This window comes from Sceloporus occidentalis, unplaced genomic scaffold (assembly GCF_023333645.1).
Source record: "Sceloporus occidentalis isolate IW3139 unplaced genomic scaffold, rSceOcc1.0.p SCAF_10, whole genome shotgun sequence".
Classification (NCBI taxonomy): domain Eukaryota; kingdom Metazoa; phylum Chordata; class Lepidosauria; order Squamata; family Phrynosomatidae; genus Sceloporus; species Sceloporus occidentalis.
The window spans coordinates 32,879,409-32,900,570 of record NW_028316990.1 but is presented as its reverse complement, the minus strand read 5'-3'; the positions used below and the strand labels follow the sequence as shown (position 1 = coordinate 32,900,570).

Below are 21,162 nucleotides of genomic sequence, written 5' to 3'. Positions count from 1 at the left end.
TTGGGGCAGACAGGGCATTAAGGTGTAAACAAATCATTATCTTAAGAAACTACTTGATGGAATTATTTCTAAAGCAGCACCTAAGACAAATTCTGAAAGTTGTGTTTTCATACTATGAGAAGCAAGTGCATTGCAGCATTGGTCTTCACCTCCTGGGTCAGAACCCACAAGTGGATTGCACCTCAATCTGGAGTTTATCAGACAAGGGAAATTGGAAGTATAATCCAATGGCAATCTGAACGCAATCATGGAGTTTAATGTTATTGCGTGATAACCCACTACACACAAATTCAGGCAATGGGAAGTCAGTCTGAGCGTAATCATGGGGTTTCACGTTATTGTGTGATAGACTGCCACACACAAATTCAGACAATGGCATGCTATTTTTCGGCAATGGGAAGCCAGTTCGAACGCAATTCGCATTCACGTAATTTCGCTAAACTAGCGACTTTACGTGAATGCGTTCTGGCCCCACTTTCTTTTCATTCGAAATTAAGAGAAATTCCTCCTGTGTGATAAACTCCTTTGAGGCTGCTATTGCCACTGATACAGCTGTCTGTTCTAAAAACATTTTTGTAGTGAGGAGTAAAAAAGAGGTGAGTGACAAGATTCAAAAGGGGATAAGGCTCAAGTATTAAGATTTGTGGAGGAGGAAGTCCAGGAGATGCATCTTTCCATTCCTGCTCAACAAGCTGCATCTGCCCAATGCCTCCCTTTTTATAATTATTAAGATACAACAAGTCTATAGTCCTCTCCTTTTGTAAAAATAAAAGTGTCTCATGTTTTTGGTTGGACATACGTCTGGAAAATGTGTGCTGAGCTTTCCCCCTTTTCTGCTCTATTGTACGTCATTTTGGCTGAGCCTTTGCAACCGGCATTCCAGCGACATATTTGAACCCACCAAAATAGCAACTTCATTTCTAGCCATTAGACCTAGGCCTAGGATCATAATCTTTACTTAGGAATGGATGGAAAGCCTTGATCATCAACAAAGAATTAAAGTCTGGCAACATACATATACATTCCTTCTTTTTTAAATGCTCACTTCAGTAAACATATAAAAGGATTAAAGAACATAGCAATAACTTTACTGGATCAGACTCTCTCCATATTTCTGTTTAACACAGTAAATGCCACACATGGAAGACATGAAGAAAACATTCAGCTCCTGTTCGTGCATATTGCTTCTGGAATTATTAATCCTATATTATAGGTTGAATATCCCTTAATAACCCCATGATAGGCTCACCTTAGGGTTGCCATAAATTGTAAACCATTTGAAGGCACACAACGATAACAACAACAACAAAGATTGGCTGTCATCCTATTAGTCCCAACTAGAATAGACCCATTCAATCAATTGTTGAGTGGATAGTCACTTTTTAGGTAGATCCTATTGATTCAATGTCTACTCTAATCTGGATTAACCACCGGCTGTAGCCCTTATTTTTCTCCCTACCTCAAACTTCCATACATTATTATCTGCCATCGAGTTTAAAAACTAAACAAAACAGTTGCTGATATGTTCAAAGAAGAGTGTTCTTCAGCTAGCTAATGCTGTTTGCATTTGTAAAGTAAATAGCTGTTGCCATTTTTAATGGCATTTTTTTAAAATGGCATTTCATGGCATGTTAACTTTGTGTTTTTAGGTTGGAAACAGCTATGATTCACTTCACAGAAGTTCCCCCAAAGTGCCCCCTGCGCCTACAGGGAGAGCCTATACTAGTCCTTTGGTGGATATGTTTAATCCATCAGTGGCGTCAAAAGCATCTTCTGAGAGATTAAACCACACAACAGGTGGGATTTTTGTGTATGTGTTCAAGTGGTTTGTTCGTAAGAATATAAGTATTTTAATTGACTTGACTTATGCCTTAGAAAAAGATGTTGTACAAATATTACCCTGTTGAATCCACTTTAGGCTACAATCCAGTGTGTGACTACTTAAGAATAAAGCCCACTCACGCAATATCTTTTGACATGAGCAAATAGACATAGGATTACAAACTTGTTGCCATTCCAAAAATATGCATAGGATTGCACACTGAGCAACCTTGACTAAAATCCTTGCCATTCCAGAGTCATGGCATAGACCTATGTTCATTTCAAAGCTTAAATGATGTTATTAGTCAAACGGTAGTTTAGAAAATGACTACCTAAGATAGAAAACAAAAGTAGTTTGTCATGATAGCACTTGGCTGGGAGAGTTGTATACTTTAGGCTACATAACTGGATAGTCTTCCATCCAAAATGCTTATCTGCGTATTTAAAATTAGATGTTACAGAGGAGAAGAAGCTTAGCAAGTAGACCTTCTTTTCATGGCTCATATATTTGAGTTTTTACTGCTTTTACAAATAAAATCAGAAGTCTAATACTTTAAATAATTTGGAAGTTTATGGTTTAAGGAAGACATTGATCTGCAAGTTAAGATCCTCATTAAACTATAGAAGGGGGGTAATAGGATTTATTTTATTGTGTTATTTGTTTTTATGATGTAAGCCGCCTCGATCTTATAGAAGCGGCGGGACAGAAATAAATAAATTATTATTGTTATTATTACTATTATTTCCTGTTCCATTTATCTAGTCAACTTTACAGTCAGCCCCCCATATCTATGGATTCTGCATCCATTGATTCAGCCATTCACAGCTTGAATATTATATATATATATATATATATTCCAAAAAGCAAACCTTGATTTTGCAATTTTATATAAGGGACACCATTTTAATACTGCACTGTATATAATGGGGCTTGAACATGCAGACTTTGGTATCCATGGGAGGCCCTGGAACCATACCAATTGCTCACTATATTAATATTATTCCATATTATTTTAAGTAGCTATTAATCATAATTAAGCCTAAATTGCTTGATTTTAAAAGGTACAGGAAAAACACTGTGATGATGACTATGATGTTCCGCTTACGCTCTTTTTTCCTTCTTCTTAATCAGATCATGCTGATGATTCCAGTTTATCACGATCAACTTCTGTTGCCACAGGACTAAACATAATGAAGAGGCAGAAAGTTAAAACCATCTTTCCACACACTGCTGGGAGTAACAAGACTCTGCTTAGTTTTGCACAGGGAGATATCATCACGCTACTTGTGTCTGAGGAAAGGGATGGCTGGCTGTACGGAGAACATGATGCTACTAAAGTGTAAGTTAGGCTGCCACTTAATGAGGCTTACGTCTGAATAGATTTGCATATGCTTAAATTCATCTTCAGCAGACCCCAATACACTTTATGAAAGTCAACATTTTGTCTACTTACTGTATATTACCATAGAATCGTAGAGTTGGAAAAGACCACAGTCCAACCCTTGTGCCATGCAGGAATTCTCAATCAAAGCATCCCCAATATTGTTAATGGTGTTTTAATATCCTGGAGCTTTTTCATTGTAGGAAAGTCTGAGAAGTGTCAGAAGACAAAAGCATGATGTTGGGCCAGTTTTGTAATTTTAAAATCATAATTAAGAACATGTAATATACTCTGAAGCCCACAAACAAGACGTGATGACAGTAGACCTTTCTGGTTGCTGTTTCACAGCAATGGCATAGAGAACTGTGTTGCTTTTGAATCTTAATGAAGTATATTAACTATCAACTATTGACGAATATCTCTTATTCCATACAATGTTTTTGCTTTAAAAAGTATACTTTACATCTTCTATAAAACAGTGACTTGTTGCAATTTATTGTTATTGTTCTTTTCTAGGAAAGGATGGTTCCCATCATCCTACACAAAGCCACTGGAAGAACCTGTTGAGGAGACAATTCGTGTCCCTGTGCCAAGGTAATATTATTTTAACTAAGATTTGTATCAAATCTTTTAATGCTTTCTCAAGCTGTGTGTTTTTTAAAACACACAGGCATTCAACATGGCCTTGTTTTATACTATCACTGTGCTTTCTTGGCACCATGCTTGCTTGCACATGACTCTACATGCAGATAACTTGTCCATGCTCATGGAATCCATTGCTCTCTAGAACATGAACAATAGAGTAATATTTAGCTCAAGTGTGTTAAGGAAACTCTTTCCCACTGTAAAACCCTGACTCTGGAGGACAAACCGCTTTCTGTGCAGTAGAGCCAACTCAGAACATAGCAGTCCAGCCAAAACACAAAGAGGCAGACATATGTAATGCCAAATTGTTTAGTCTAACTTAGGGTGGGCAAGCTGTGATCTCCAGATACTGGACTCCAGCTCCCATAACCCTTCACCATTGGCTTTATAAGCTAGATCATTATGGGAGCTGTAGGCAAAAAACATTTGTCGGACCACATTTGCCCACTCCTTGTCTAGGTTGTAGAATACCAATAGACAGAAGATAAGATGATAAGATAAGGCAAAACATTTCCAGAAATTGAGTTTTATTGAGCAAGTATAGCAACTTTAATCATAGAATCATAGAGTTGGAAGAGACCACAAGGGCCATCCAGTCCAACCCCCTGCCATGCAGGAACTCTCAATCAAAGCATCCCCAACAGATAGCCATCCAGCCTCTGCTTAATGACCTCTAAGGAAGGAGATTCCACAACACTCCGAGGAAGGAGCGTGTTCCACTGTCGGACAGCCCTTACTCTCAGGAAGTTCCTCCTAATGTTGAGCTGGAATCTCTTTTCCTGGAGCTTGCATCCACTGTTCTGGGCCCTGTTCCCTGGAGCAGCAGAAAACAAGTCAGCTCCCTCCTCAGTATGACATCCCTTCAAGTATTTAAACAGGGCTATCATATCACCTCTTAAACTTCTCTTCTCCAGGCTAAACATCCCCAGCTCCTTAAGTTGTTCCTCATAATGCTCTATGGTTGAAGGCTGTTCCAAAGACAGTTTTCAGAGCAGATAGGGTAGTTTAGAAAAGCAAAAAAGAAGAAGACATTCACAGTGAAGTTGAACTGACATTTTTTCTTACTGGGTTGAGTAGACTTTTCTTACTGGTTTGTATTCCTTTAGTCCTGCACACATCCGAAGCGTCAGCTCAGTGAACTTAACAGAGAGAAGTGGAGTTGTCCTTCCACCAGCAGACTATTTGGTAACTGGACAGACAAGAACAACTTCAGAAGCAAGAGTGGAGCCTTCAAAAAGTACTACTGTTAAAAGTCCAGCGGCCAAACCAGAAAACATGGCACCTGTGAGTTTTGAATATTGCCTTCTGAAGTTCCATTTACTTGTCTACAAATCCCAAAGTGAGATGGAAATAATTGCATGAAATATGAGGTTACATCCACCTTGCCTTTGTACACTTATTTGCATGATAGTTACTACTATTAGAAATTAGCCTACAGAGATTATCTTCAAAACACCTTTGGAAAAATGCATATTACATTTAGTTTGATGTTTCCTTTTAAATGGCTTCAAACGCTTTTTCTAAGAAGATCCTTTTTAGAACAAAAGCTCGTATAAAGAGACAAATTAGATGCTGATAAACTCTATATGCATGCAATTCATAATCGATTTTCTCTAAAGTCCAACTTTCTATCAAATTAATCGTTCTATAGAATTTGAACTTAAGTTATTTTACCTAAAATAGAGAACCAGTAGGGCAGAATTAAATAATTAACAGTTACAGTAATTGGAGGGAGTTTGTCATTGCCATCCTCAGAGGTTGAGAGTGTGTGATTTGCCTGAGGTCACTCAGTCACCTTAAGGGTCACCATAAGTCAGAAATGACTTCGACACACAACAACAAAAAGATGGGGAAACAAAAAACCACAGCTCCTTTGGCACATGAGAACTAGCTGTATGGTTTATCTGGATCCTGGTTGTTTATTGGGAACTAATTGCAAGTGGTTTCGGTAGGATTAATGTGCTTAGGATCATAGCATTAGTTGCAATTTAACTTGCTAAGTATTGGCAAGGAGATACTAATTTGACCCAGCAGCGGCTCTTGCAAGATTGCCCCGGCAGTCTTTACTGCATACTTTTATACCACAAATATTTGATTAAGCCAGGTATACATTTAAAATCCCCTGCAGACATCTGTACAAAGAAAATGTTTTTCACAGGCCAATGGGAGAACCATGAATTCAGCAGATAATCAGATTCCCCAAACGCAATTCTCAGGATGGCACTAAGGAACAATCCACCACATTGAAAAATGCTGTTTTTAAGCTGCTCAGTACCACTTTGCTGTAATGAGATTGTTTGCAGGGAAACGTATTGAGATTATTTGTATGCGTTGATTTATAGCGTTAATTCAGTCTCATTTCTGCACTGTAGGTAGTAATAAGATGAGGTCTATACTGATATGTATATATGTGGGGGAAGATAATGCCGCCTGTTAAAATACCATAGGTTTATTTCCTTGCTCACGCTGTGTGAAATTGACAGCATTTGCAGCTGAACAAGAGAACCACAGTGCCACCTTCTGTTCCCAGAAAGATGAGGCACATTATGCACAGAGTATGAAACTGACATAGCAGAACTGAAAACTACATCACTCATAATTGGTTAGAATGGGATAATCACCCCATATTCAACCAGTATTCTTTAGAAATTAGCCTAGTTATTAATTGTTGTTGTTAGCTGCCTTCAATCTGACCTCAACTCATGGAGATCTGATGGTTAAATGCCTGTCCTGCAGCCACAAGGTTGAGAGTTCGATTCCAAGCATTCCATCCTTTCGTAGGTCAGTAAAATGAGTACCCAGCAATTGGCTTACAGATTGTGAACCGTTTAGGGAGTACTGAGTGCACTGATAAGCAGTATAGAAATATCTATGCTGTTGCTATTGGTCAAAGCAACCATGACATAGATGTCTCCAAGTCCCCCTATCCTCTATCTCTCTCCTCAGGTCCTGCAGGCTCAGGCCCATGGTCTCCCCAATTGAGACCATGGCATGCGGTCTTCCATTCTTTCTTCTTCCCTCCACCTTCCCCAGCATCATTATAGTTTCTAATGAGTTGTGTCTTCTCATTATGTGGCCAAAATACAACAGCCTCAATCTAGTCATCTTGGCTTCCAGGGAGATTTCAGACTTTATTTGTTCTAGCACCCAATTATGTGTCTTTTTAACTATCCACAGTCTCCTCAATACTCTTCTCCAGCACATTATTCTCTTCCTATCTGCTTTCTTCAGTGTCCAGTTCTCACATCTGTACAAGGTAATTGGGAATACAGTGCCTTGGACAATTCTAACTTTAGTGTTCAGCTGTATATCTTTACACTTTAGGATTTTGTCTATTTCTTTCCTAGCTGCCCTCTCTATTCCTAATCTTCTTCTTGACTACACTCTCCATTCTGATCAGTGTTTACCGAAAGTCTTTAACTAGTGCAATTTCCTCATTTTCTGGGTTGAATTTGAGTACATCCGCCGTGATCATTATTAGTTATTAATACAAGCCAGGAAACATACTGGCACAAACAGTACGAACTACTTCATGCATGAAAGCTTTCACTACACTTCCCTTTCAAAATAAATCCACTCTCTAAACTTGCCAAGAAAACCCCATGATAGGTTCGCCTAAGGGTTGACATAAGTTGGAAATGACTTGAAGGCACACAATCACAACAACAACGTTGGGAAGCCCTTCAAAGCAGCTTCTTATTAATGTGTCAGGATCTACTGTTGGAAAAAATATACACAGCACAAATGCATGCCAAAGGGTATGTAAAGACCTTTTGCTCACATACAGAGGTGTTGTTCCCATACAACGGATCCTCTAGTTAAATTGTAAGTTGTCTTAAAACAATCCTGAAATGCCCATGACAGCTGAGATTCTAGGAGCTGTAATCCAAAAGGTAACTTTTCCAAGCTCTGCAACGGATGATGCACTTTCTCTACTGTGCCGCTTCATTGGAACTTTCTGTGCTTGAAAATAGCAGAGGGATAGATTCCAGCTTAAAAAGTGAAGTGATACATAAAACAATTTTGTTTAAAGTTAATTAAAAGCCTAAACAAACAAAAGCTCTCAATCTTTTAACAGCACACTCTTTCTTGTGTTGGTATAATGTCTAAGATGCCTCCGTGGAGATGTATCATTCCAGGACATCCTAAGTCAATCCAACACAATGTAAAACGAAAAATCGCCAATATTCAAGACCCATTGACTTGTTTGTATCTTTCTCATGTGCCTTGCTTTAGCTTATTCAACTCCCTCCTTGCTGACACCAATGAAATGGCAGCAACAGGAAGCAGTAAACTGCCCTTCACAACAGATCTACAGGTTTGACTGTCTGAATAACCTACCAACACCCATATTGTTTCCGGTATTAATCATAGTTTTGTTTCCTTTTTCAGAAACCTGACATGAACGGCATTGTCAAACCCCCTTTCCTAAGGTAGGCTTCCTTCTTTCAGCATTAAACATTTATAGTGCTTGGATAATGGTCATTTTTGGTTAGAGGTTATTAATTCTAATAATCAATTCTACTTTTTTATTGACTCGGGGAAGAACTCAGACTAGCCCTTTGATTTTTAAGTAAATGAATTATTTAGGTTGCCATTTTGTTCCTTGGAAAGCAAAGATAGATTGCAGAAGGGACAGGGCAGCAATGAATGCAGGCAGGGCAAGCTGCAGAAACTCCCCATATGACTAGCTTGTAAAGCTGCTCACATGGTTTTGGTTCCTATGGGCCTTGCTAATTTTATTTAAAGTAAGCAAAACCCCCAGTACTAGCCTCCTGAACGGCACATACTAGGACCATGCTAATAGTATAGTGAACATGTGGAACTAGGACCCATGTACAGATTCCCATTCTGTCATGAAACTCATTGGATTACACAATATTTATGTTACAAAGGTTACAGAATGATTTTCAGGCAACCTCACAAAATATACCATAATATGCTGTGCTACATGTAAACTATAGGCTTATCTACCCTAAAGGCTCCAGATCTTATCTGATTTTGGAACTAAGCAGGGTCAGCTCTGGTTAGTACTTGGATGGGAGACTGCCAATAATAGCAGGTGTTGTAGGCTAGAGAACTGTTTCAGAGAACTGGCAAAGCCACATTTGAGTAGTCCTTGCTTGACAAAACCCTATGAAATTCATAGAATCACCATAAATCAAAAGGTGACTTGAAGGCACATATACACACACACATTTATGTAAACTACGGTATAACACGGTTCATATAACATCATTAAAGCAATACATTTATGTTACTGAAATTTGCAACCAACCTCTGTTCTCATTGCTGCCCTACTCCATCCCCAACAGCTACCAGTAGCCCAACAAAACGGCTACCAAGAGAATCTGGCATCAGATGATAGTTACAAAGCGAGGGGCTTTCTTCTTTGCTGTGCCATGTTCTCTGAGTACAAAGTGATGGTCACTGACAGGTTTCCAGACAAGAAAGAGACACTTGTACCCAATGGGAACAAATTCAGAGCCAGTCTGTCACACTGAAAAAGACATTCCCTACAATTCCCTACATCAGATTGCTGGAGAAACACTGATCTAAGTTACAGAAACAGCAAGAGGGATGAGATGGCAATGATCCTCAGCCTGGCTTTTGGTTCTTAAAGCTCCAACAACCCTGATATAAATAGCACCTCATTTGTAAGAATCTTAAACATATTAACAGCATATTTTATGCTTGTCTCGGATAGTTATTTTGTGTGTTTTCCTTTTACTGCAGTGGAGAAAACCCTTTTGCTACTGTCAAACTCCGACCAACAGTGACCAACGATAGATCGGCACCAATACTCCGATGAGCAAGATTAAATACTTTTATCTTCCTTTGTAAATTACAGTTCTTTAGCAGCATGGTTTTTAAAATGCTGTATGACATTTTTAAAGTTTATTTAAATGTAATTAACGTGTACAGTAGGAAAGCGTGACAAAGATTTCCTGACTTTAAAAAAATGGTTGCTTCCTCCATCTGCTGATCATCGACGGCTGAGATGCTTGAAAACCCTCTTCATTTTACAGCGTGCCTTCAATAGGAAAATGAAATTGCTAAGAATAGGGAAGAGGTTTGAGTACTGTCATTACCAGCGCCATTAATCTTTCTTCCTCTATGCCAGTTGTATGGTTCATTTTATGGGTAAGTTCCGATTTAAATATGCTTGTACTGTTTACATTGATACAAAAATCTTAGCTGATTTTTTAGATAGACATGCCGTTTAAGAATTGCCTTAAAGTTGTATAAAGTAGTATTTTCTTTACACAGGCGGCCCACATATTACACAAGGGATCTATTCAGTACTATTTACTATTTGTCTGTAAAACTGGGATCCTTTTTCTTGTACCTGAAATGAACGATGAATTGTTCTCTGTAGGCATTTTCTGGGTCCTCCAGAGCAATTCTATGGTATGCTTCTACAGGAGGACCTACAAGTGCCTAGAGAAGTGTTTTCTCTAGGTCCTCCAGTGAAACTCTATAGTCACCATAAAATTGCATTGGAAGGCCTAGAAAATGCCTAGTGAGAACATAGTTTGTCCAACACATGAAAGTAAACCTGTGTTAGATGAGCGTGTAATACATGGGCCGCCCGTATCAGTTTAAATGAATGTCTTAGGGTTGCAGTCGGAATAAATATTTATCTTTTCAGCAATCAGAAAATGTTATATTCTTTAAGACGGTTTGCAGTATCTCAAAGCACAACGTAACTTATATCATTGGTCTGAACAGGATTCTATTTAATAGGACGGTTAATACAAATTTTGAGAGACGAATAGTTGTGAATAGAAAAACTAGATATTCCTTTGCTGTACTGTACAGTCCTTTTAAAAAACAAATGCACGATCTTAGCTTAAATCTCTAGGACAGAGTCATAGAGCGATGAAGACTTACACTACATGCAAATACTGTAAATATTTCATTACCGGATAGGACCTCTATCCAAGGGAGTGAGTTTGTACCTTTAAAAAGTAGATCTATATACTTCTCAGAGCCTCATAAATGAAGTGGTGGATTTTTCTTTCTACGTATAAATCTTAAGTATACAGATGATGTAAGACCACCCTCCCAAAAAATTTGTAGATCTAATAATATTCCAATTCCACCTGATTAAAATTATCTTTCCAGGCTAGAAGGATGCTATTCATAGTTGTGTGAAGAGTCTGAGTGAACTGCTATGAGAAAGTGCTTGTTGTATGTCCATAAGCACCACAAACAGCTGTATGCTTGCTTAAAACTGCTGTATTTTCCAACACTTTGTACAGCTGCAGAAACCAATTGGTGTAAACCATCACCTGTTTTGAGGACAACTTATTGGAACTCAGAATCAATAAACAATGAGATGAAACTGGTGGTTTGGTGCCAACTTCAGATGGACTGTACCTGCTGTTGTTTTTTCATACATTTACCCCACATGCATTTGTTAAATAGAGAAACCTGCTCCAAAGTGTGTTGAAATTATCAGATCGAGATTTCCTTGTGGCACAATAGTATTAGTGGTGGTTCACAGACACTTAAAAGTTGGGTCTCACTGTGTGAAGTTGCAAAAAAGCAGTTTTATTTAAATTTCCCAAAAAGTTGAATTTAAGACACAAAACTAGGTTGAACCTGTGCCTTGCGAGAGACATGCCTCTAGATCGGTTTTGCATGCAAGAAAAGTGAGAGGGTAAATCTTATCGTACTTTTACAAAATCAGCTCTGAAGCATCGACATGATTGTATATGACATTTACATTAGAAAAAAAGGTATTACAATAGTTAATTGCTTCCAACAGCCTGTTTCTATTGATCCCTTAACCGAACGCCGCGCCGCAGTTCGGACATCTTCGTTGCCTCAGTGCAAGACAGAAGAGAATCCCAATAGGAAAAAATACAATGGCACAAAGCACACCGAGACAGGTGAATGTGTCTTCCAACACGCCAACTCTGCAAAGGTAAAGAAGAAATATGCAGTTGTTATTGCTGCTGTTACATTTGTTTTTATCCCATCTTTCCCCCAGTCTGAAGCTCAAGGCAGCTTACAACAATTAAAAACAACATAGCTTTAAAAAAGGCAAATGCAAATGCAAGTTTAAAATACCATTAAACTAGCAATAAGATCAAAACCAGTTTGATTTACATCTTGATCTTCTCCCTACTCAGGATGCAAGACAGCCTACAGGTTTTAAAAAACAGGGTACATTATTTATACAAAAGTTTAAATAGAACTGAATAAAAAGTTGAATTAAAAGTTTAAAACAAGTTTAAAACATTTAAAACAATACAGAAACACAGATAATACAGTACACAATACACAAACACAGCTTGGTCTTGCAGGCTATTTGTCCAGAAATGGTGCTGGATTTCCCGGTCCAACAGAGGTGACCTCCATAAAGAAAGCAAGTTTCCAAAAGTGTTCTGATGCCAAGTGAGATTTATTGACACACAGAGAGAATTTGTCTCTTTAGTACCCATCTTTCTCCTGATATCCCAGGAGAAATATAGGACTATGCACATGCAATGTTTTTAGACTATCAATTACTGGAATTTCATTGGGGAAAGCATAATTTCTCCCTTCCCTCCTGCAAATATAGACACCCAAAATGCACCAGAGAGAGAATTCAACGTTTTCCTTTGAAAGCAAATCTTAACAACAGAAGGACAGCAGTGTTGATTTAAACAGAGGATGTGTTTTGGCAGTTGCTAGGGCAAAAATGTCCAAAAAAAGAAAAACTTGGATGACCCCCAAATGCAGAATGAAAGTGTATACTTCTCAGACACCCTTGTACTAAGCAAATTTAAAGTTAGGCATAAGGACCCTAGGGGTCAAAAATGCCCCAAAATACCTTCTAGGGAGAATGGAAGGCATTTTCTCCACGTTTAGAGGGTCCTGTTGGGCCATTTTAGGCCCAGGAAAGGCCTTTTTAAAAATGGGAAATTAACCAGAAGTGACTTCCAGTCCTTGCCCATTTTGATAAAAGGCCCAGGAGAACCTAAAAACATGATAGAAAGGTCCTGTCTGGGGACATTGGGGGGCATTCGGAGGTGCACCCTCCAAGATCTCCTTGGCAGGGAATGGGCCCTTTTAGCCTCCCACAGTTGCTCACCCTTGATTTAGATCATCGCTATTTTCTTAATTACAGCCAGCCCTCCATATCCACGGATACTTTATTCATAGATTCACCCATCCACAGCTTTAAAATATTTCACAAATATATAAATAAGAGATACCATTTTACTATGCCACTGTATTTAATGGGACTTGAGCATCCATGGATTTTGGTATCCATATGGGTATTGGATTCAAACCCCATTGGATACCAAGGGCTCACTGCACAACAATATAGTATGTTGTGTCCTTAGTTATGTAAGTTTCCCAATGAATTTTAGGGAGGCTGGTTTTTTTGGTGCCTCCAAAACTAAGACACAGGCAAAAGGTTGCTTCTAATTTGAAGAACAAAGCCACTGGCAAAGTCCACACCACTTTCCTTATGTACCTATCAGTAAAGGTACATAGTCTGTGTGATGGAGTCCTTTATGTGCATGCAGATACCCAGCGGAAAGATCAGAGAGGCTCTTGTCACCCCATCCCTTCTCCCAGCCCCACAGAGCCTAAGCCAAACATGGTACTGCTATAGTTTGAATTTCTAGGCCAGAAGCTTTAATTACACAAAGATTGCCACTGCTGATTTAGCCCCCAGTGGTACATTTTGACTGCCCTGTGATAGACGGAGCATTACCTAGTAGGATTTCTCATGCGAGTAAGCAATTTGCATTTCAAACATTACGTACAGATCTTTTGCTTTATGCAAGTTACCTCTTAGGAGAGATGAGGGGGAGGTGACAGTAATAGCCCTCGTTTAAAGACATGCTAATCTTAGCTATAAAAATAAAAGAGTTTGCCTGGGGAACCTAAGCAGCTTTCCTTTGGGTTAAAGCCATGACACTCCCAGGTGGTCTAAAAATAGGGATTTATTTATACCCCAAGCAGCAGCTCATTTGTAAGCTGGACTATGGCTTCTTGAAGCGATTCTGACGTTTTAAGCACCCAGGGGCTACAATTTTTTAATCAACTGTTAATTGTCCTTCAACAAGTAAGCGATAGTCTCTCACAGTTAAGCATCTCATACACGGAAATAACAGCATGCAAGAGGAGTAAGGCCAAGAACAAGCTGCACTGGACTATCTGTACCCAAGAGGCAAAAGACACCTTTCCTCAACAACCTTCCCCAACCCCTGGACATGCTGACCGGGGATAAGGGGAGTTGCAGTCCCACTGATCTAGACAGCAGTATGATGGAAGGTGGACTGCTCTACAAGATTCATTTCAATACTGTTCCTCCATCCTTTTCATCACACCTCCGATGGCTATTTAATGAAGTAACCATAACTAGCTTGTATTCCTCTCCGGGACTTTCATTGACAGCCGTCACATTAGAGAGGCACACATGCCTAAGTCATACTAGACGTATGGGATGAATTACTTGCCACAACACGACAGACATATTCCGCTGACAGTGGCAGAAGCGGACTGGCACATATGGCAAAGGCTGCCCGTTGTGGTTACATACTGTACATGGCTCACAGTGCACTGAGCACTACACAATGGCACCCAGTCACTGACATGACTTGCATAGATTTGCTATTCTGCATGGGACTGCATAGTGTAGGTACAACATATTTCTACCTGCGGATATTTATTTTGAATTGAGGGGATGTTGAATTGCAGCCACAGTTTTATAGTTCTCAGAACTGATCAATTCAGCCCCATAGAAAATTTGAACTTGGCTCTTTCAATGTCCAAATTAAATCCCAATGCAAAGCAGCAGACTGTGTGTTTGCACTTGGGATTATTCACAGCCCAGCAGTTCAAGACAGATTACATAATAAGAAGTGGTGTAGTCCAAGGTTTTATATGGCATGTGGTGGGAAAAGATACGAGATCAGGGCCTTCTCTCTAGTATCACAACAATTCCTTCCTTGGGGAAGTTCACATCATTACTTGCTCACTGACTTTTGGACAGTTCTTCCAGGGTTTTGCCTCAAATAGCCCTTTTGCTTGTTGCTGCTCTGCTGAGCAATAGTACTGCTAAATTGGAAGGGAAACAAAATGATTTCTCAATCATCAAAATCAACGAAATGATTTCTCAAAATTGTGGGCCAAGGAGCGAGTGGCCTGGCTAAGGAGGAGCCAAGAGCAAAAGGAACACATAGACAGAAACTCTTGGCTATGGGGAAATACTGCTCTGCTCTCAAATACATGCAGAAACAGACCCATGTGCATGGTCACAAGCATATGACCCAATGGTGGAGGGGGAGGGAGAAAAAGGAAATGCGTTTCTATTTCCAGAAAAGCAAAAATCTGGCTCAGGGATCCCAGCCTTTGTATTTTGAGAAGCAGAAATCAAGAGAAGAGCAAGTTTCTGGCAACTGTGGCTGTCTGAAGAACAGTAGCTTTTGTTCTGAATACCACAGCTCCAGCGACAGGCAGACAATGAAGGACCCAAAGAGCAGTGCTTTGGCTTCCAATGTTCTGTTAAAACAAAGCTCTCCTTTGCCAATTGGGAAAAAAAGGCCACTTAAACCTCCACTAATGAAGGAGCGAAGACCAACAGAAGCACCAAGTCACCACTTATCTTAAGAGGAATGTTTGTACTTTCTCAAGATCTTGCTCTTCTAAGTGGATGGTAGCAATGGCGCTTAAGGAGCCCAGGCCTGAGATCGCCTGGTTTGCAACAGGGAACAAGTCTCAATGTTTCATTCCTTTCAAATGTGAAATTGGGAGGGGATCGAGACCCACAAATAGTTTTGGGGGCTGCATGCAGTCCCAGGGCCAGATGGACTATTTCATCTTAAAAGACTGAGAAATTACTTTCCTCTCTCACCTTCCTCTCTCCCTCCTTCATCTGGTTATTCATAAACCTCGAGTAATATCTGGGAGACTATTTTGAAGAGGGAAGACACACAAAAGGTATAAAGAAGAGAACTAGTGTACCTGCAAGCTGGGCAGCCGCCAACAACGACAACTGACGTGGTGGGAGGGGGCTGCTGGATTATTGTGTACGTTGTGTTGGGGTAGTTATGTGGAGACGGACCTGGAGGAATGACATATCCTGGGTGGGGAAGAAGAAACGTTGAGAAGCACATGTTAAATCGAAGCGTTACCAATATGGGGATGACGCACAACACTGGACCATACTCCTTTCATTAGCCTTACAAACACTAGGCCACTGTCCAGAAAGGGATGCCTAAGAAATCTGGAGGGGATCTGGCTGAAGCTACACAACTGAAGTACTACAATTCCACTTCAACAGCCACAACGCATTCCTATCTAATCTTGGGATTTGCAGTGTAGCTCTATGACTCTGTAGGCCAAGGTTTGAATCCCCGCTCAGCCATGAAAACCCACCTGGCCAAGTCACACTCTCTCAGCCACAGAAGATAGCAATGCCAAACCCCCTCTGAGGAAACTTGCCAAGAAAACCCCATTTCAGAATTGGGGTGGCAACAAACCCAATTAAAATCCATCTCAATTCCAGGTTATAAGGCAACAAAAATAAGGAAATGTAGAATAGTCAAATGTACAGCAAGGTCCTGCGCAGACATACCTCAGTTAAAAATGCCTCTGACAATGAAACGCCTGTTTAGTCTTTTTATGCCCATTCAGTCCTGACCCCTTTTCTTTCTCATCCTCTGACTAGCTGGAATTTTTTTAGTGGCCTCTGCATTAGGAGGATGGTGAAGGAGGACTTGAGAAACCAAGGGTTTTGGTGTTGGTTTGCAGTAGTGTGTCTACAGTAAACAGTGCGATAAAGCTTGAGCTAGAAGAAAATGTAGTGCTGATTTAGCAATTCTACGGTAGGCATGTGATAGGGATGTAGATGGAACATGTCTATGACTGGGAGGGTAAACAGCAGCTGCCTTGAAAATCCCCTTAACAGAAAAACAAGAGATACATTTTGGAAGAAGGCTTCAGTCTCCAAAAGACTCACAATGTTTTTGTGTAGTTATGCCAACAATCTGACCTAGTTGTTTCATTTCACATGTTCACATTGTCAGTTTTGGATGAAACGTCTGCAGATTCACGTAGGTTTTTTTTATGGTATAGGAACGTATCCCTATTCTTTCCATGCTATTTCCACCTCCGGTGCCCAATCTTCTGTTTTAAGAAAAGGAAGGTTTGGTACATATTTACTTCATTGAACCTGCAAAAGCATTAAATAAGGTGCTTTCCTTCTTTTTTGCAGTCTGTTAATTTCTCTTCAAGTGACCAGATATAGCCAATGTGGCTCATTAAGCTTTGCAAAGTAGTGTTTTTTTATTCCATGTCATACCAACTCCAATGTAACAAGTGTCCTCTATAGCATCAATGAATACAGCATGCTGGTCACCACAAACAACAGCACACTGCTCCTAGGCTTCGGACCTCAGCGTTCAGGCCTATGAATTATTAACCTTAAAAATATGATTAATTATTAACCTTAAAAGACTTATTATTCCAGTGCCACTAAAACAGGAAAGTGGGGGGGACACTAAACCAACTGTAACCCTACTGAACAAGGATCCCACTTTCCAACAGACTCCAAAAACATCCCACTTAAAGAGTGGGATGGCTTCAAGATATCTAACAGATATGATGAGTGTGGTACCTCTAGTAACTGAACTGGTTGTGAATCTATACCGCCTTCAACTGCCATCTATTCCAGAACTAATATTTTCTTTAAGAATGACATATTTTAAACAAGGTGTTCTTATATTCACTCTCCCACGCTATTTCTAAAAGCTATGTAAGTGGCTAGACTTTTTGTTAAGACACTGCAGTATCGCACATCGTTGCAATTGCTGGCCTTGATTTCCTTTCTCAGTTCTTTTATGGGAATGAGTGGTTACTCAAGGTTTGCAAGGGAACACTAGAACCTCTCTGGAAACTAATGCTTCTGCAGAGGCCAACCGCCTTCCTCCCAAACGCACTCACTTTTTACCATTCAAGCCACAAGTTCTTGTTTCAAGGAATCACTGTTTGCCCCACACTCCAGCTCCTATTTGATGCAATGGAAATGGACAAGCGTCACCAGAACCCCCGGGCGATGCGCGATGCCTGCCACATTGTGAGAAATCACCATAAAACCTCCCTTCTCTTTCCTTTTGCCTGACACTATGGCATCATTTTTAGAGATTTTTCTGACCCCAAGGTGCCAAAACTGTATGAAAAGGCAGTTTCCCTTCTGAATTAGTTCCCCAAACCAGGATTTCCAGCTGAAAATAGCAAACAGAAGTGTTGTGGCGTCACTTTCAGGTCCCCACAATCCAGCAAAGTGGCCCATAGAGGGGCAAAAGGATTTTTGTATTGCCCATCTCTGTCGTCAAAGAAGAAAATCAACTCATTTCAGATGCATTGGAGACCATGGACGGCTAAAAAGTCAAATAAATGGACCCTAGAAGAATTCAAGCCTGAACTCTCCCTTGAAGGCAAGATGACTGAACTAGATGGAACTGAGACTGCTATACTTTGGATATATCAGGAGAAAACAAGATCCACTAGAAAATACAATAATACATGGTAAATTAGTAGGCAATAGGAAAAGAGGAAGACCACACTGCAGACGGATAGACTCCACCAAGGAATGGCTGCCTTGAGTCTGCAAGACCTAAGCAGGGCTGTTGCCAATAAGGTGACTTGGAGCTCTCTCATTCATAGGGTTGCCATACTGTCTAAAAAGGCCAATGCCATTCTAGGCTGTATCAATAAGAAGTATAGCGTCTAGATCAAGGGAAGTAATAGTGCCACTCTATTCTGCCTTGGTCAGGCCTCACCTGGAATACTGTGCTCAGTTCTGGGTACCACAATTCAAAAAGGATGTGGAGAAACTGGAGTGTGTCCAAAGGAGGGACACCAAAATGGTGAAGGGTCTGGAAACTATTCCTTATATAGAGAGCTGGGTGTGTTTAGCCTGGAGAAGAGAAGGTTAAGAGTCGTGATATGATAGCCCTGTTTAAGTATCTGAAGAGGTGCCACACTGAGGATGGAGCAAGCTTACTTTCTGTTGCTCCAGAGAATAGGATCTGGAGCACTGGGTGCAAACTACAGGAAAAAGGATTCCAGCTCAACATTAGGAAGAACCTCCTGATATTAAGGGCTGTTTGACAGTGGAACAAATTCCCTCGGAGTGTAGTGGAGTCTCCTTCCTTAGAGGTCTTTAAACAGAGGCTGGATGGCCATCTGTCAATGGGGATGCTTTGATTGTGAGTTCCTGCATGGCAGAATAAAGGGGTTGGACTGGATCAGGGCTCTTGGAGGTCTCTTCTACAGTTCATGATTCTAAGTCAATCCGGCCGCTCCCAAGCTGTGGACCTCCTTTCCACTCAGCTCCCTCTCTGTTCTCTTTCCACCAACAAGCAAAGATCTTTCCAGTCTACACTGCAGAGGAGGACATTCTCCCATCAGAGAAGAGTTGTGGTTGAAGTGTGCCTTTGAGTCGTTTCCAACTTACGGCAAACCAAAGGTGAATCAATCCCAGGGTTTTCTTGGCGAGGTTCGTTCTGACGTTTGCCAGGGCTTTCCTCTGAAGCTGAGAGCGTGTGACTTGCCCAATATCTCCCAGTGGGTCTGGGTCTCCATGGCTGAGCGGGGATCCCTGGTCTACCAGACTCCTAATCCAGCACTCAAACTACTATAGTGTATCAGGAGAGAGGTTAATAGTTTGGAGCCTACATGGTGTCTCCATGCCCAGTGCCAGCAAACAATGCAACTTTGGAAAGACTCAGGTCTGAAACACGCTGCAAAAATAATCCACTTTGAGACCACTTTAACTGCCCTGGCTCAATGCTAGGGAACTCTGGGAACTGTAGTTCTGTGAGACATTTAGCCTTCTTTGTCAGAGAGCTCTAGGGCTAGAATCAACTACTATTCCGCAAGATGCTCTAGCACTGAGCCAAGGCAGTTCAAGTGGTCTCAACCTGGATTATCTCTGCAGTGTGTTTTACAACACAAGTGAAAACTGTAAGACCTTCCAGGGGTTGTTGAACTGCAGCTCCCATCAGCCCCATCCAGCAAAGCCAGTGGTGAGGAATGCTGGGAGCTGCAGTCCAGTCAAAGTCATAAATCTATGCTGCTTGAGTAAAATGACTGCTACCTGCCTTGCAAGCTTCTGGAACATGGCAATGAGAAGCAATGGGCACGGCCATCTCCCAAATGTGAATGGATGTCAATGGTGGCTCAAACATATCGTTCCCACAAAGGCTTCCACATTGCGAGGATCCCGAATGAAAAGGGGTTGGCTTTCCTCTGAACCCACATTGCCAAATCTTAACTGAGTAAACAGAAAGCAAGCGCCCAAAGGCGCTCCCAAAATGCCTTTCAATGGCAGGAAAGACAGCTTTGGGGAGAATCACTGGCATTGTGTAACTGCCAGGGAAATCAAAGGGGGAAAATAGGCCCAGTTATTAGTATTAAAGGCTCTGGTGCCACAGCAAACCACACCTCCCAGAATTCCATAGCCCAGTTTGGCCCCTTTTAACTTGTTGTCTGACACTTCGCTATGGAATTCTGGGAGCTGGAGTTTGTTGTGGCTTCGCTCCGCTCTGGGCCCACAACAAACTCCAACTCCCAGAATTCCATAGCACAGTATCAGACAACAAGTGAAAGCGGCGCCAAGCCTCCCTCGGAAGGGCTCCCCTGAGTCCTCCTCCCAAAGGGCCTTTACCTGCCCCGGGTCCGGCGGTGGGGAAGGAGTAGGGCGGGGGCGGCTGGAAGCCCGGAGGCGGCCCTGCGGGGATGGCTCCGTAGTTGGCGGGGGCGCCGTAGTCGCTGCTGTGGGCGCTGGGGCTGTAGGCGGGGGGTCTCTCCTGCAGGAGCGGCTTGCTGTCCATCCTCCTCCCGCTCAGGAGCCCTGCTGCCTGCCGGCCTCCCTTTCCCTTTCCCCAGCCCACTCCGGGGCCTCCGCGCCCAGCCTCGCTCCCTCTCCTCCGGCCGCCAGCCTCAGAGAGAAGAAACGAAAGAGACACAGACTCAGGAGAAAGCGTGCGGCGCCCAGGCAGCGGTCACGAGACTCCGGCTCACGTGACCGAAAAGGCCACGCCTAAGCTTGCCTTGTCGGCTCCTCCCACAGGTTCACGTGACCGCAAAAGCCACGCCCGCCTTGCTTTCTAGGCTCCTCCCGTCAGACTCACATGACCGCAAAGGCCAAGCCCAAGTTTGCCTTTAGTCTCCACCCTCCAAGGCTACGTGACCGCAAAGGCCACGCCCACCCTGCCTTCTCGGCTCCACCCACCAGGCTCACTTGGCAACTAAAGCCACGCCCACCCTGCCTTCTCGGCTCCACCCACCAGGCTCACTT

General features: G+C 41.6%; 2 protein-coding genes across 3 annotated transcripts in view; one reads left to right on the top strand and one right to left on the bottom strand.

The window, feature by feature from the left end:
* Positions 1-10,501, top strand: part of BAIAP2L1 (BAR/IMD domain containing adaptor protein 2 like 1) — a 41,273-nt gene extending 30,772 nt beyond the window's left edge. For both annotated transcript variants that reach the window (XM_089539494.1, XM_089539495.1), the window contains exons 9-14: positions 1,650-1,797; positions 2,954-3,161; positions 3,720-3,797; positions 4,955-5,132; positions 8,241-8,281; positions 9,585-10,501. In XM_089539494.1, the coding sequence (XP_089395620.1) occupies positions 1,650-1,797; positions 2,954-3,161; positions 3,720-3,797; positions 4,955-5,132; positions 8,241-8,281; positions 9,585-9,660 (729 nt within the window). In that variant the 3' untranslated portion in view covers positions 9,661-10,501. The remainder of the gene's footprint in view (positions 1-1,649; positions 1,798-2,953; positions 3,162-3,719; positions 3,798-4,954; positions 5,133-8,240; positions 8,282-9,584) is intronic.
* An 883-nt stretch (positions 10,502-11,384) lies between these two features.
* On the bottom strand, positions 11,385-20,882 carry BRI3 (brain protein I3). Its single transcript, XM_089539496.1, has 3 exons — positions 20,530-20,882; positions 15,822-15,939; positions 11,385-11,773 (listed from the first exon to the last, which is right to left on the bottom strand). The coding sequence occupies exons 1-3, from the start codon at positions 20,693-20,695 to the stop codon at positions 11,641-11,643; spliced, it is 417 nt and encodes a 138-aa protein (XP_089395622.1). The 5' UTR covers positions 20,696-20,882; the 3' UTR covers positions 11,385-11,640.
* Positions 20,883-21,162: the final 280 nt, after the last annotated feature.